The sequence below is a fragment of the Brachionichthys hirsutus genome, chromosome 21 (genome assembly GCF_040956055.1).
Source record: "Brachionichthys hirsutus isolate HB-005 chromosome 21, CSIRO-AGI_Bhir_v1, whole genome shotgun sequence".
NCBI classification, from domain to species: Eukaryota; Metazoa; Chordata; class Actinopteri; order Lophiiformes; family Brachionichthyidae; genus Brachionichthys; species Brachionichthys hirsutus.
The window spans coordinates 5,423,442-5,436,781 of record NC_090917.1 but is presented as its reverse complement, the minus strand read 5'-3'; the positions used below and the strand labels follow the sequence as shown (position 1 = coordinate 5,436,781).

Sequence of the window (13,340 nt, the reverse complement as noted above, 5' to 3'; positions counted from 1 at the left end):
GTATCGTTACACACCCACCATCACATTTTCACACACGTACGCACCTACCCGACTGCTTTAATGAGCGCCTGTCTCAGTGCTAGCTATCCCCTCACCCTGATGCTCAAAATGAAACCTTTTGTCAGTGTCCTGGGTCCAGCGTCGAGAACAAACCGAGCGAGCAGTCCATCAGGCCGTGTTTGGCTCGGTGGGGAAAGGTTACACAATACTTCTGGGTGCTCTCTCCGACACAAATGATTTATTGGTCAGTGAAAGACAGAGATACACGAGAGTAGCAGAATAATAGAAAGTAGGGACGTAAAAGGACGGGAACACGAATTGACTGAGTAATGGAAAAGTAAAAGTGAGGACTATGGAACTGAGTGGACGCTGATTTGGCCAAAGTCTCCTGCAGCCAGCTTTTATCTGGATAATGAATAGCTGGAAATCATTAAAAAGAACAAGATAATGAAGAAGGGTACAAAGAGGAAGATGGAAAAAAGAGATCCTGGTACAGAAAAAGTCCTTTTCAGGACACAACACCATTGCACAACAGTAAATCACCAGCAAACACTATTGCACAACCTAAAATGACCATAAAATGAGTCAAAAAAAAATAAACAATCTGAAGAGTTCAAGTTAACTAAAAATCCCACATCAACAGAAAATCATACCTTTGAGAAACAATTAACTTTGAGCAATATAGTACGATTTTATTCAAGGTGCTGATGGACCCAGCGGCCGGTGTTAAACGATCCTGTCCACAGCCTCATGCAAACAGTGCACCCCAATATAATAGACCAGAGGACCATACAGAAGGACTGTCTCACTTGGGCTTAGCCTATATTAGCTGAAGCAGTGAGGAAACCGACACCTGTCCTTCGTATTTCATCCCTCACAGTTTAGAACAAGCGTGAACAAAAACACCATTTAGTTTCATATCAGCAATGATCAAGTTTCCTGCCAGTTTTATCATCTGTAAATGAATGAATGTAAAAGATTTGACTTTAAAAAAAGGTAATAAAGTTGAAGAAAGGCGGTGCAATGTAAAAGAGGACATTTGTCAATAATTTCATGTTTGACTTTGTTCTGTGTTCAAAAAGGGTTGCGCTATTTCTGACTCAAGAAATGAAAGTATTCAAACAGAGAATATTTTTATCCGAGCCACATCCGGGATGGTTCGGAGACTAAAGGCAAGGAAAAGTTCAGGCCGAGAGGCTTTTCTTCTGCTTAGCCATACTCTCCTGGTACTAGTAAATCAAGTCAAGTCAAGTACTCGGTGTGGAAAGCGAGCATGCAAACCGGTTCACTTGGGAGGACAGCGACTCCCTTGATTAACAATCAGAAGGAGTCGGTGGATGAAAGCCCTTGCTTGCTCAGTGAAGGTTCCTTGACATGCAGAAAGAAAGACTAAGTTACGAGACTACAAATAATAAGACTCCAAGTTTTCCGAGACACACATAACGGAGCCTGTTCTCCTAATAAAAGTTCACCTGAAAGCAGTGGGCGTGGGATAGCAATTTTAAAATCTGTGCTTCCACAAAAATGACATGTTCACACTGGATCTTATGCACATAAGGTGGCCTATTCCATCACTGTACAGAGAAAAAGAACAATCAGATCATTATTGCACCACGCACTCATTTTACCAGCCATTAACTTTGACTTGCAGTCTTTATTCCTGCTGAATCATTTTTGGGGGGGGGGCTCCGGAGAGTGCAGACTACCAAACTAGAAGCCAATCATAAATTACAACAGATACAAAAGGTATGCTGGGAAAATTAAAGAAACCATTTAAATAAAAAGAATGACAGTCAATTAGAGCAATAGTATAATTCGGATTGTTAGACGGAAACATTTACAAAAATCTAGCTTTACAATAACTGTTTACGAGTGGGAAAACTGGGCGGAGCAATCACTACTGCGCTTTAACAAATGATCGGCTGTGATTTTACAAAAGGTTGCTCAAATTATTGCAAACTGGAGCTTGTGGGGTCGGCATCACTCGGTATCTTGGAGTATTGAAATCTACTGCTAATTTGTACAAACATTTCTTAAATGATGTTTTCATTTGATTTATATCCCGATCTACAAAACAATCGCTATTTTTGTAATTCTTCTTGTGGGCCGGTGGCGTGGTGGGTAGCGGTGTCATCTCACAGCAAGCAGGTACCGGGTTCGTATCCTATGTGTGCGGAGTTTGTAAGCTCTCCCCTTGTCCCCTGTCCAAATATAGACGCGTCAAGGACAAGGTCAGCAGGAATACAGACCTGAGCTGAAAGAGAGCAGTGGCAAAAGGCCTCAGTTAAATAAATGAAGCAAAATGGGAGAGCTCTTTATTAATAAACTACAGTGGAAGTCAACTTTGGAGCAGTTAGTGTTGCAGGCCTTGATGATTACAAGCTGTATGACTGGGTGTTTCCCATGGTTTTGCGGCCTTGTGTAATTGCAACAGTGACCCCCACTGTAATCCATGGCTGTTTACATTCCAGTAGATCAGTTCCTACTGGAACCACAGGGAAGGAAGGGCAGGGGTTAAAGAAGACTCTCACGCACCATATCGCTACAAAACCAACACATGCCTCACCCAGGACCCACACTTGGTAAACAAAACATAATGTTCCAATAAGGAAGGCTTGTGCGGTTTTATTAACATAAGATGTGACCAACATCTCCTTTAAATCATCGGCCTCTCCCACCATTCTGCCTCCGTCCTAAAGTCATCTTTCGAGCTCTCTACTTTGCTCTGTGTCACACACACACACACACACACAGTAATCTTCACTTCCCTCTGTAGTTCATTTCAAATTAATTGTTTTGAATGGTGGACAGAGGCTCTTAATTTACGAATACCTAATTTGATGGAGCAGGTAAATTAGCCTCTACTTATTTCCTGCAGAGAGCATGGAGGCTGCAACACAGCTAAAAGGCCTTGCCAAGTCATCCTTTCCTGAGAAAACTCAGAACAAGAGGGAACAAAACTTTGAAAATTGTTAAAAATATTCCACAATTCATGTTTCACAAATTGAAAACAGGGGAGAGGGCTATATGCACGCGTCCGCACGTTAGCAGGTCGTACGACTGAGGGCAAACACTTTGCTGAGGTTGTATACTTTCCGACGGGAAGATTCAGTGGAAAGGCAGCAGATTGCCTCAAGATTAAGGAATGCACAAATGAGGAAGTTTGTCAAAACTCTCTGTTCTTGGACACTGCTGTGGGGCAGGGGTACACTCGGTGAATTCCAGTAAACACAGGAAATCCATTGAGCAAAGATGAAACAAGAATGACTTCAAGAGCTGAAAACATCGCAAGAACACGATGTTCTCCTTGGAATAGCAAAGACTACGACACAGAGTCAAATGACACTCAAGCCTCTGAATGGGTCATTTATGTAATACAGCCTAATGTGTAACCCCATTTATTCTGTAGGCGTGCCGCCTTTCAGTCGGTGCTGAAATGCAGATTTTGACAGTCAGATGATAATTTAGTTCATCCGATGAGGTGTGTGTGTGTGTGTGTGCGTGTATACAGTTAAGTTAATACGTGGTCAGGGGCTTCGAGGTGTTGTGTGGGGGCACTTAGGATGACATAGTGAAGCAGTCATTACGGCGTGGGCGTTGATCTTTTTAACTAGCGCTGATGTCATGAACTGGCTTTTTGTGGGGCTGGAGCTTTACACCCACACACCCGCCTCACCATGAGGTGATAATGGACTTTTTTGTGTGTGTATGCACGTTTTCACACAATACCCAACATCACCCAGCTGTTTTTAATGGTCTCAGAACATGTTGTTCATTTTGACTGCCCGCTTTTAAAAAGGGGTTATATAGGGCTGTGACATTTCACACATGCTTTTTTTTCCCGGGCCTCGAAGGTGCAAGTTTAATTTGGATTTTAATGACATTCATGTCCGTTTTTGTGTCTTTGGGATACAAATTTATTTTCGTTATCATTCTAGCTTACTATACGTATATTTGTGTATTTTATTCGAACATCTATTCATTGTAAGACCAGCAGTTTTAACTTCAAACTGCTCAAACCAACACGTTGTTTTTCCCCTGCTGCTGTAGAAAGGCTTGGCGACCATATGACTGAGCCGAGAGACAACTGCAGCCCACACAGAACGTTCTGTTCTGTTTCCATACAGTCGGAGACAGCAAGAGCTCTCCACACACAGAACAACTGTCCCATAATACACATGCCATGGTCGACTCGTGGGACAAAGGGACAAAACATGTTGCCTTGGCAACGCACCACTGAATTGACTGCATCGGCTTGCTCTGGGAAAGTCTAGCCCGTGCACTCAGCACAAACTGGACAATGTGTAAAAATAACTCCTTGTTTACAGCGATCAGAACGTATATGGCTAAAATATAGCTAGTTAAGACAAAATGTTTTAGACAAAAATGATCCATAACACATCCAACACATACTTGTCACAAGGCAGCAGATCGAGGCCAACATTTTCTCTTAATTTTACTTTTACTGCCATCTTCTTTTTACCACTCGTTCCTTGCACATAAATATCCGAAGCCGTCATGATAGAAATGGTTTGCATTGTTGGCTGCTCACCGTAGGTGAGCAACCCCAAATCAGTGGCTCTCGAAGGCATCTGCAAACCCATTCCTTTCCCCTAGAGTCGTGCCACATCCTGAAGGTTAAGACCGCAGCTCATCTGGGTTTGGTTAGAGCCAAAGACACAAGAGCTATAAAACTAGGTCGGGAGGGAAAAAAAAGAAAGGAGCACCTCCTCGTCTGCAGCCCCAAACAGTGCTCTCAGATGGGGGCTCTGATGTGGTCTGGAGCAATGTTATACTGGTGAAAGCTGGCAGTCCTTAGACTTGAGCTGACGTCACTCACACATTACAGCATGGCACTGTTGATTGTAGCCCTGTGAGAAACTTTGCAATGACCCTTTTAATGACACGCTACCACATTAAATACATTGCTGAGTATACAATTTTTAAACCATATCTAATTAGTATGAGCAATTTAAAAACCCAACATTGCATAATTACATTGTAAGAAAGGTTTTTGCATCATTAGAACAAAAACATTTCCACGATGGCGAAGCAACAGCAGAACTCAAAATAGACAAAAACCTGGTAAACATACAACTTCATAAAATAATGTTTCTGCACCAAGTTTTGTGCACGTTGTTACATGCATTGATCATTAAAGTGAAAAGGGAAAAGTATTGCCACAGTCACCCAGTTTAAACTTCGGTTTTATCCCTGTCAGTTATAATTAAATGCCACATGCACTAGTAGATGCATCTGAACAGCCGCTAATGCAATACAAAACAATAATCCTAATGTATTCTTATGTTCTATATTTAGTCTCACTTGACATTTCTAGTTGTGGACCTTTGCGCCCCATCTTTTGAGCCTGTTCAGACATCCATGGACACTGATGAATAAAAGGACGACATCTACCTCTTCCCATTGTCTCTGGCATCAGTGCTTCTCCAGTGAATTAAATGCTGGCTCCAATACAACAAAACATATCTGCTCTAACAGTCCAGATTCAGCAGCTTTCTCCTTGGTATGAAGCATCTCTCAAGTATTTTAACTCCTGCTGCTTCTGTTATATAAAAGCACCCAGTGTCTGTATGCATCCTGCGTGGGAGGGTCAAGTACAACAAAGCAACCACTTCTGCTTACACTTAAAGTCAGATGCTATGTTTAGAACCTAAAATATAGAGCACAGCTTTGGTCCCTGAATATTTAGCATGCCCAAGTAGACCAAAGGTGTCTCAGAACTTATAAAGTGGCATATAAAATCAGAAGGGCAGACAATGTATTAAAGTATTTCAAGTATTCAACAACTGACACCAATAAATATGGCTAAAGGCACTACTCGTCTGGAAGTTGTGTGGTTTTTCCAGTTTGCCTTTCATAACAGGACGTTAATGCGGAGTTCTTGCATAGCTAGTACATCGGGTGTTAACCGCTAAAACAAACACAACTTGGCACATGACTTCAAGAATCAACGCTACGTCAAGTCACATCATGACTTTTGACACAATTGGGCTTTGTTATCTTAGTCACAGTCACGAAGTAGTCCCGTCTCCAAGACCGGAGTGTTTTTAACTTAGTCGAGTACTAAATACTCCATCGCACACTTCCAGGTACTCCGCAAGATAGTAAAAATAAGAAACTCTTACTGTATTATACAACATTTACAAAAGAGCTGCTCGTTTAACAAATGAAAATGAACGAACATAAATTAGCTTCTGCTGGAGGTAAAATTATCTGACCTGATCTGTTCCCGTTTGTGCATTGACTTGTTTTTTGCTGCCTACATCAACACTTCCCCCGGTTAACTCGCTGTCAAGAGTTAAAGAGACATAGGCAGCAAAACCAAGTACGAGTATGCTGCGCAAATGATTAAGACATTGGGCAGAGTCTAATTAACAGCAAGTTTAAATGGACGGAATAGAAAACAGGGGTTCAACCTTAAAAGTGGGGGACAAAAATGCAAGGAGAAAGACATTCAAGAGCAAGACAAGGGTAAGCGCCCGGCATGTCAACATTGCACACGCTCACTAAATACATTTCTGCAAATTTACTGTACAAGCGGACATAGCACAGGGATGTTGGCATCTTTTCTTATTCAAATTAGACTTACCAGCCAGTAGTAAATACCGTTCGTTCGTCTTGTTTTATAACTTATTCTAATTTGCTATAATCAGAAACAAGGAATCAACGGAAGAAGACCTTCTACTCACCATTTCGTCCAGAGCGTAGCGAAGTAAGCCATGCTCGTAGAGGATGAAGAACCTCCTTTGCCATTTCTGAACAAAAAAACAAAAATGTCAGACCCGAGGTCAGAGTTTATGGAGTCATAATGTGCTTAATTGTTATTAGTAAACTACTCTGTAAGCAGTCTTGTTACAATCTTGATTATAAAAGTTTAAAACACAAAGACACAACAAAGAACTTTTGAGAGATGATACAGATTTCATTTTTGTTTCTTTATTAATGTAGAAGTGGTCGCAGGGGAGCCGAGTGATCTGTTATTTGCTTTAGCTGATAATTAAAGTCTGACTGAACTGCTCACCTCAGCACACCATTCAGGCCGCCAATTACAGCCCTACAGTTAAAGCCTGAATGTACGAACAGGAAGAGCACATCATGATCATGTCAAAGCAGCAGCACACTGTTGACAGTAAACCCCCCAGAAAACCCATATGGAAGCCATCAGTGTGGCTGTGAGAACTGGGACTTTTCCTTCTCCTCCCCCACATTCTCCGAACTGCTTCTTTAGGATGCACCACCACAGTATAGTCTAGGAGCTGATAAAGGAAGCAGTGCAGCAGAGCAAGGCTCACATTACACGATGCTGGGGAGGGGGGGGGGGGGGGGGGGGGATTGATCAAACAAATGTCAATATTACACTCATTATTGCCCAAGAATGAAGCTTCTTCTGATGGAGGGATAAGCCGCCCACAGGAAGCTGCTGCTGGAAACAGCGACAGGAGCTATCAAAAATAAATAAGTCCGTTGAGTGTACGAAAGGATAACTACGGTAACTTAGTTGGAGGTAACGGATCCTCCGACATGCTCCGATGTGGAATTAACTCAGCTATAAGATGACGATTGTTAGAAATCTCTAATATTAAATGCACAGTAGGCTGAAACTCAACCCTAACCCCGATAATATCTGCAATCCGGATCCGATCCAGATGGAATTCGGTGGTAAGATATAGATCCCTACCGGACATGATTGTGTCTAATTCCATAAACCTCAATCGGTAATCAATCGAGATATTGAGGAACACATTTTGACAGCAACGCTAACATTCAAAGTGACACAGAATCCAGGATCTCTTCTGGATCATCACCGAATTTCATCAAGATCAGTCTGTAACTTTGAGTTATCTCGCTAACAGTCAAAAACCTAACCGCCTTGCCGGAGGTGACAAAGCGATGATCCGCTGTTGGCCTAACAAAGGAACCACTCACCCGTGATCTGTGTAAGGGATTGTCAAAATTCGTTCCCTCTGGAGCTAGCAGCAACCATCCTCCGTATACGGGCTTTGCCTGGGGAGAGGAAAACCCAATTACAGTGTTGAAATACAAACACTAAACCAAACACGCCAACGTGTCGATCAGCAATTCACTTTACTTTACGCACGTTTTAATTCAGTGGAGGTAATTCTCTAGCTTAGGCTACAAATGTTGACCAATCACCCGACTGCGTGCGGCACTAACGCGCACACACACGTTTACGTTAGTTCCAGAAAGGTACGCATTAGTCACCAACTGCCTTGATTTGACCGCAGGCAACATTCTCCAGTTGGCTCTACGCCAGAGTAACACACTGTCCTGGAAAAATTAAAAAAAGCTAACACATGATTTTCCCTCTGATCCTCTAAGTGGGTGGACTGGTGAATGTGTGTGTGTGTGGGGGGGGGGGGGGGGAGGCAGAAGTTAGCAAGAAAAACAATGGACGAGAAAAAGGAGGGTTGGGAGCTTGGGCGGCCATCGAGACTTGACAAATGCAAGTGGGCCTAGAAGTCATTCTTAAAAGGTTCTGGTGCGTATTTGAACTCCAGCCACTCTAGTAGTCAGCATTTGTTTGCCGAGCCAAAGACCTGTATAACCACTGTGGGGTTACGTGCAGAGTTCACTAAATATATTTAACTTCAACTAAAGAGTTAAATAAATAAAAAGAAACTTGCGCATTTCCAATGCATCCTAACCTACGGAGCAGCGGGCAAAAGACCCGAGTCTGACATCTGCAGCCGCATGGCCCCTCCTTGTCCCCGTCACAGCAGTTTTGATGACAGTCATAACTTCACCCCAAGTAAAGCCGTCTGTAATCCATCATAAAATCCTCTTTCACTTTGACTACAAGCGGTGCAGCACATTTCTCATCTGAATGACTCAGTAAACAAAATGACGTAACAGAAATGTCCAATCGTAAGCCTGCAACCATAACCTTGGACAGTAAAGTAAAGTGTTTGTGCAGCGCCGCAAGAGCAAGACAAATATCTGAGAGACGACCTGGGGGGGGGGGGGTTACAGGACACAGGTTGCGCATGTACTTATCAAACTAAAGCTGGACCACAAGCTTCCTCACCCTTGAAAAATGTGTATAAAGCTAAAAGAGAAACACCGAGACCGGTGCTGTGTTTCAATTCCCATATTATTATAGTAATTAGTTTGTCATAAAAAAAAGATTTATTACATCCCAGTACCATAAGACACCAGGATGTCTGGCTGCATTCCCCTATGTTCCATATGTCCCAACTGTAAGAACACTGCATGCGTCAGTATGTTCAAAGTGAGCAACTTTAAATGCAGGCTGAGCAGTTTACAAAGAAAATCACCCGTCTCTCCTCACATGACCCGACAGCAGGGATGGAAAGGAAATTAATCTAGGTCATCTTTCACCCCTCAGTGGTTCAATGAAATCACTTCACAACCGCTCCCCCCCCCCCTCCCCACCCCTGTCAAATGACTATGCTCTGCTGCAATATCTATGTGGGCCTTTCAGCGGCGAGATGGGGGGAGAAGGGATGGCAAAAGTAGAACGTAAGGCTCAGAATGAGATTCGGAGGCCTTTGATATCTTCCCGTAGGAGGACTTCAGGAAACCACAACAACACGGTCAGCACGAGGTCTTTGGACTGCAGACGACCTCTTATCAAGTGCATTAGCCTCACAGCTCGCCCCGCTCAAACACGTCACTGTTATCCACATGCTGTAGTCAGCTCCTTTTTTAATCATCTGCCAAGTAAAAGACACTTACGGGAGTGCGTGGTTCTGCGGCCAGTCGCAAAAACAAACCAAACAATATATCTATTTTAACCCCCCCCCCACCCCAGATTGCGATTAGGATTGAATTCCACACGGTGGTGGAACAATATCAGTCACTCATGACACCAGAATTTTTTTTTTTTATTCGTTTATACAAAACCCATTTATAATTTCAGAGCTATTTTGCAGTAAAAAATAATAATAATAAAAAAATATCATCATCTAACCTCCTCCACATAAAGCAGCATCACCGTCTATCAGATCGGTGTCATTCGTACGAAGCACCAACCCGGATTCGCCAAATCTCTGAGGGAAGAATTCCACTGCTTTAAGGATGGGGCAAAAGGCCAAGAGATGGGGCATTACAGCCCCTTCACAAATTAAAGGTCTGACAGCACGCAGCTGGTTGAGGATCTATACCTGCATGAATTAGGGTCAATGCCCTTAGGCTAGGAAATAATGGTGCGAAATCAACCCAAGCTTTGCAGCTCATGGTCTAGCAGAGACACACGCCAACCCATCTGAAACGAGCACATGAAAGAGAACGCAGAAAACTTCAGATGTTTGAAACACGAGACGTCCGAAGACGCGGCTGCTCACCTGGTTCAGGTCTTCGTCGTTCACCGAATGGCATTCTCTGGGCTTAAAGCAGTTCTGGCATTTACTTTTGTTGAAAATATTGGCTTGAAACTTCCGACAAGCGTTGTCTTTGAATGACATGTTTGGTTGAAACCGCTCAATTCTCACACACACACACACACACACACACACACACACAAAAGTGGGTTCGAGTCGAAACTTGCTGGCGGTGAAATAAAAAAGTTAAACTTTGAAGGACAAACAAAAAAAAAGACGCGCCCACCCGTCCGAGTTTACCTGTGGCGGTTAAGTGATATCTATCACGGTCATGTTGCGCGTGCGCGAGGGGGTGTGGGGGGGCTCCTCCCGCAGGTAACGTTAACCCTGCGAACTTTTGCCTTTACGCGCGATCTTGGTAAAAGCGCAATAAGTGGCCAAAGCCGCAGCCAGGTGTGCGTGTGGGCTCGTTCCCTTAATTACGTCGTCGAACGAGGTGACGACGTTTCACAGGTGACATTCCGGGCCTCGGGTTTCACTGTCCCGTCAGCCGCCATCGAGCGGAACGCTTCCTACCGACGCGGGGGTGGGGAGGCAGTGCGCGTTTTTATCTAACAAGTGATACAACGACCCTTTAAATCTGTTTCCACCTCCAGCGTGTCCCGTCGGTCAGACACCGTTATATCCAACTTTAAATAGGAGCAGCCATTGGCGCGGCTACCGCGCCACCGGATTCATAGCGGAGCGTTCCCGTCCGTCGTTGCGCCGTCCGTGCCGTGGAACGCGCGTCTGCGCCGAAGTGGATGTTTTCATGAAAAATCCTCACTCGGGCAGCCCGTGGAGAGAGGAGGGGCGTGCGTGTGTGTGTGTGTGTGTGGGAGAGAGAGAGTGTGTTTGTAGTGGTGAGCGACAAGCGAGTTCCACCTATCACATCTATTGATACGCCCAAAGGCGAGAACTCTAATTCAGCGAACCAATGGGAAGTCTCTCGCGCTAGGTGGGCTTTAAAGAGCTCGTCACAACGCAAACGAACTTCATTTATTCAGGCTGCATTTGTTATCAGTGTTGTTTTTTCAGCTGATATTTTTCGTTTTCCTTTTGTGGTGTGTTTTATCTACAAAATCACCGACAACAGGATATTATATCAAGACATTTCATATTGTTTTTAAGGATTATTATTGCAAGTGGATTACTCAGCAAGTTAAATCTATTCAATATTTGTGCAAGTGAAATTACACTTGATTATTGGGCTTTCCTTCAAGATAACCTCAATGATTATTTGACCTGTAATGCAAAAGCCTGAAAATGCTCCGTTACACAGAAGTGTTCCCTAACAATTTTTTTCTAGTGAACACATCCAAAAACAAAACTGAGAATCTATCAATAAAAAATAGTATTAATTTTATGTCTGAACTGAATTGTTTTCTTGCCTGTGTTAATCACTTAAGAACAGGGGAATTCCAGGATAATATTTAAAAGTTACCACTTTGTTGTTGTTTTTAGTTTTACGTCCACCGAGGCGGAGGTTATGTAATCATTGAGATTTTAAGGGAATGTTGGGAATGTTATCAGGAACAGATGATTACATTTTAGTGATGGCCCAGAAGAGATCCTGGATTATGGATCACTTTGACAGTTTCTGTAGCATTGCAGTCAATGGAGCTTCAAAATTTGTTCCTCAATAACTCGGTTGATTATTGGCCGATGTTTATGGAATTTGACAGTCACGTAGGGTGGGGGCCTCTATCTCACCACTGAATTTCATCCGGATCAGATCCGTAATGATGCTAGGAATTTTTTTTTACATTTTAACATTGAAAACAGATTCAAAAATCTGCAAAAAAAATACACATAAACTCTGATTCACTTTTACTTTTCATGGTTGGTGTATAAAGATACCAAGAACAATTTATAACCTTTTGGTGATGATCACCATGTGGACGGTGTACATCTAATTACGAGGGGAATTAGCTGCTCGGTGGAGGTCTGCACTCTCTGGGTGCTTTTCTAGTCAGTTTCAGTTTTTTTTTTGTTTTGTTTCCATGATCATGTTTGTTGTTGTAATGCTCATTTCAGCCACCGGAGGCTGTAGAAACACGCTATGTTCAATATGGGATTAAAAACATCACATTTTTCTTCAGAATAGTTTTAATTTCTTCATGCAGTATTCAGTATGCCTTGTGTGTTGTACAGAGGTATTACACATTACACATTACTGTCATGTGTAATACCTCTTTAGTTTGAAATACATTTTAAGTGTTGCTATTAAACTTCAGCCTCTTGTGGTGAAGATAAGTATTATAAAGTAACTTGGGCAAGATTCTAGACTACTGTACTGTTGAGAGAGGGAAGGAAAACACACTGAGAATGTCAGAGCCAAATCCAAACGGAATGTGTTATGACAAGTGAATTCATCAGGGAGTTCTTTCTTTCACAATCAAGGCCCTTTTATGAGTGAAGATATGAATATTTGATGTTATGTGTACGCTATGATGTAATTTATATATTTTGCAATGCATTGGCACATTTCTTGTTTCCAAGTCTCAAGTGAAGTTCAAAGAAGAAAATTTGAAAATCAAATTACGACATTTGTTTCTTCTATACTCTAGATTATAACAGGAAGAAAACAGACTCACACAAATTCACCAAGGCTTATTAATATAAGTATAAGTGTTTTAGAATATCTAAAGCAGATAAGTGTCAGAATGTAGGTGCTGGGCCGAATGTTTGTTTGATTTATGCAGGAATGGAGGACAGTCACTTGTGTAGTAATTCATATTTCATCTACTTCGGTGTTGTACTGTTTCTGACCAAAATGTGTCATAAAGATATTACAGCAGTTTTTAGAAATATAATAATATAAATGATTTAGAAAAAACAAGAAAATCAAGAGACATTGTACACATACAAACACCATTCATTCTGTCTATAAACAAGTCACTTTCTATAGTCAGCATGTAAGAAGTGCAAGGTTTTATTTAGGGTGATTGAAATTGTGTTGGACAGCAGTGATAGTGT

General features: G+C 42.4%; 1 protein-coding gene across 1 annotated transcript in view; it reads right to left on the bottom strand.

Annotated features, from left to right (window-relative positions):
- si:ch73-103b11.2 (rootletin) overlaps positions 1-10,880 on the bottom strand; it is a 39,986-nt gene extending 29,106 nt beyond the window's left edge. The window contains exons 1-3 of the mRNA XM_068754872.1: positions 10,347-10,880; positions 7,948-8,025; positions 6,711-6,776 (exon numbers count right to left, since the gene is read on the bottom strand). Of these exons, the coding sequence (XP_068610973.1) occupies positions 6,711-6,776; positions 7,948-8,025; positions 10,347-10,466 (264 nt within the window). The 5' untranslated portion in view covers positions 10,467-10,880. The remainder of the gene's footprint in view (positions 1-6,710; positions 6,777-7,947; positions 8,026-10,346) is intronic.
- Between the last annotated feature and the right edge of the window lie 2,460 nt (positions 10,881-13,340).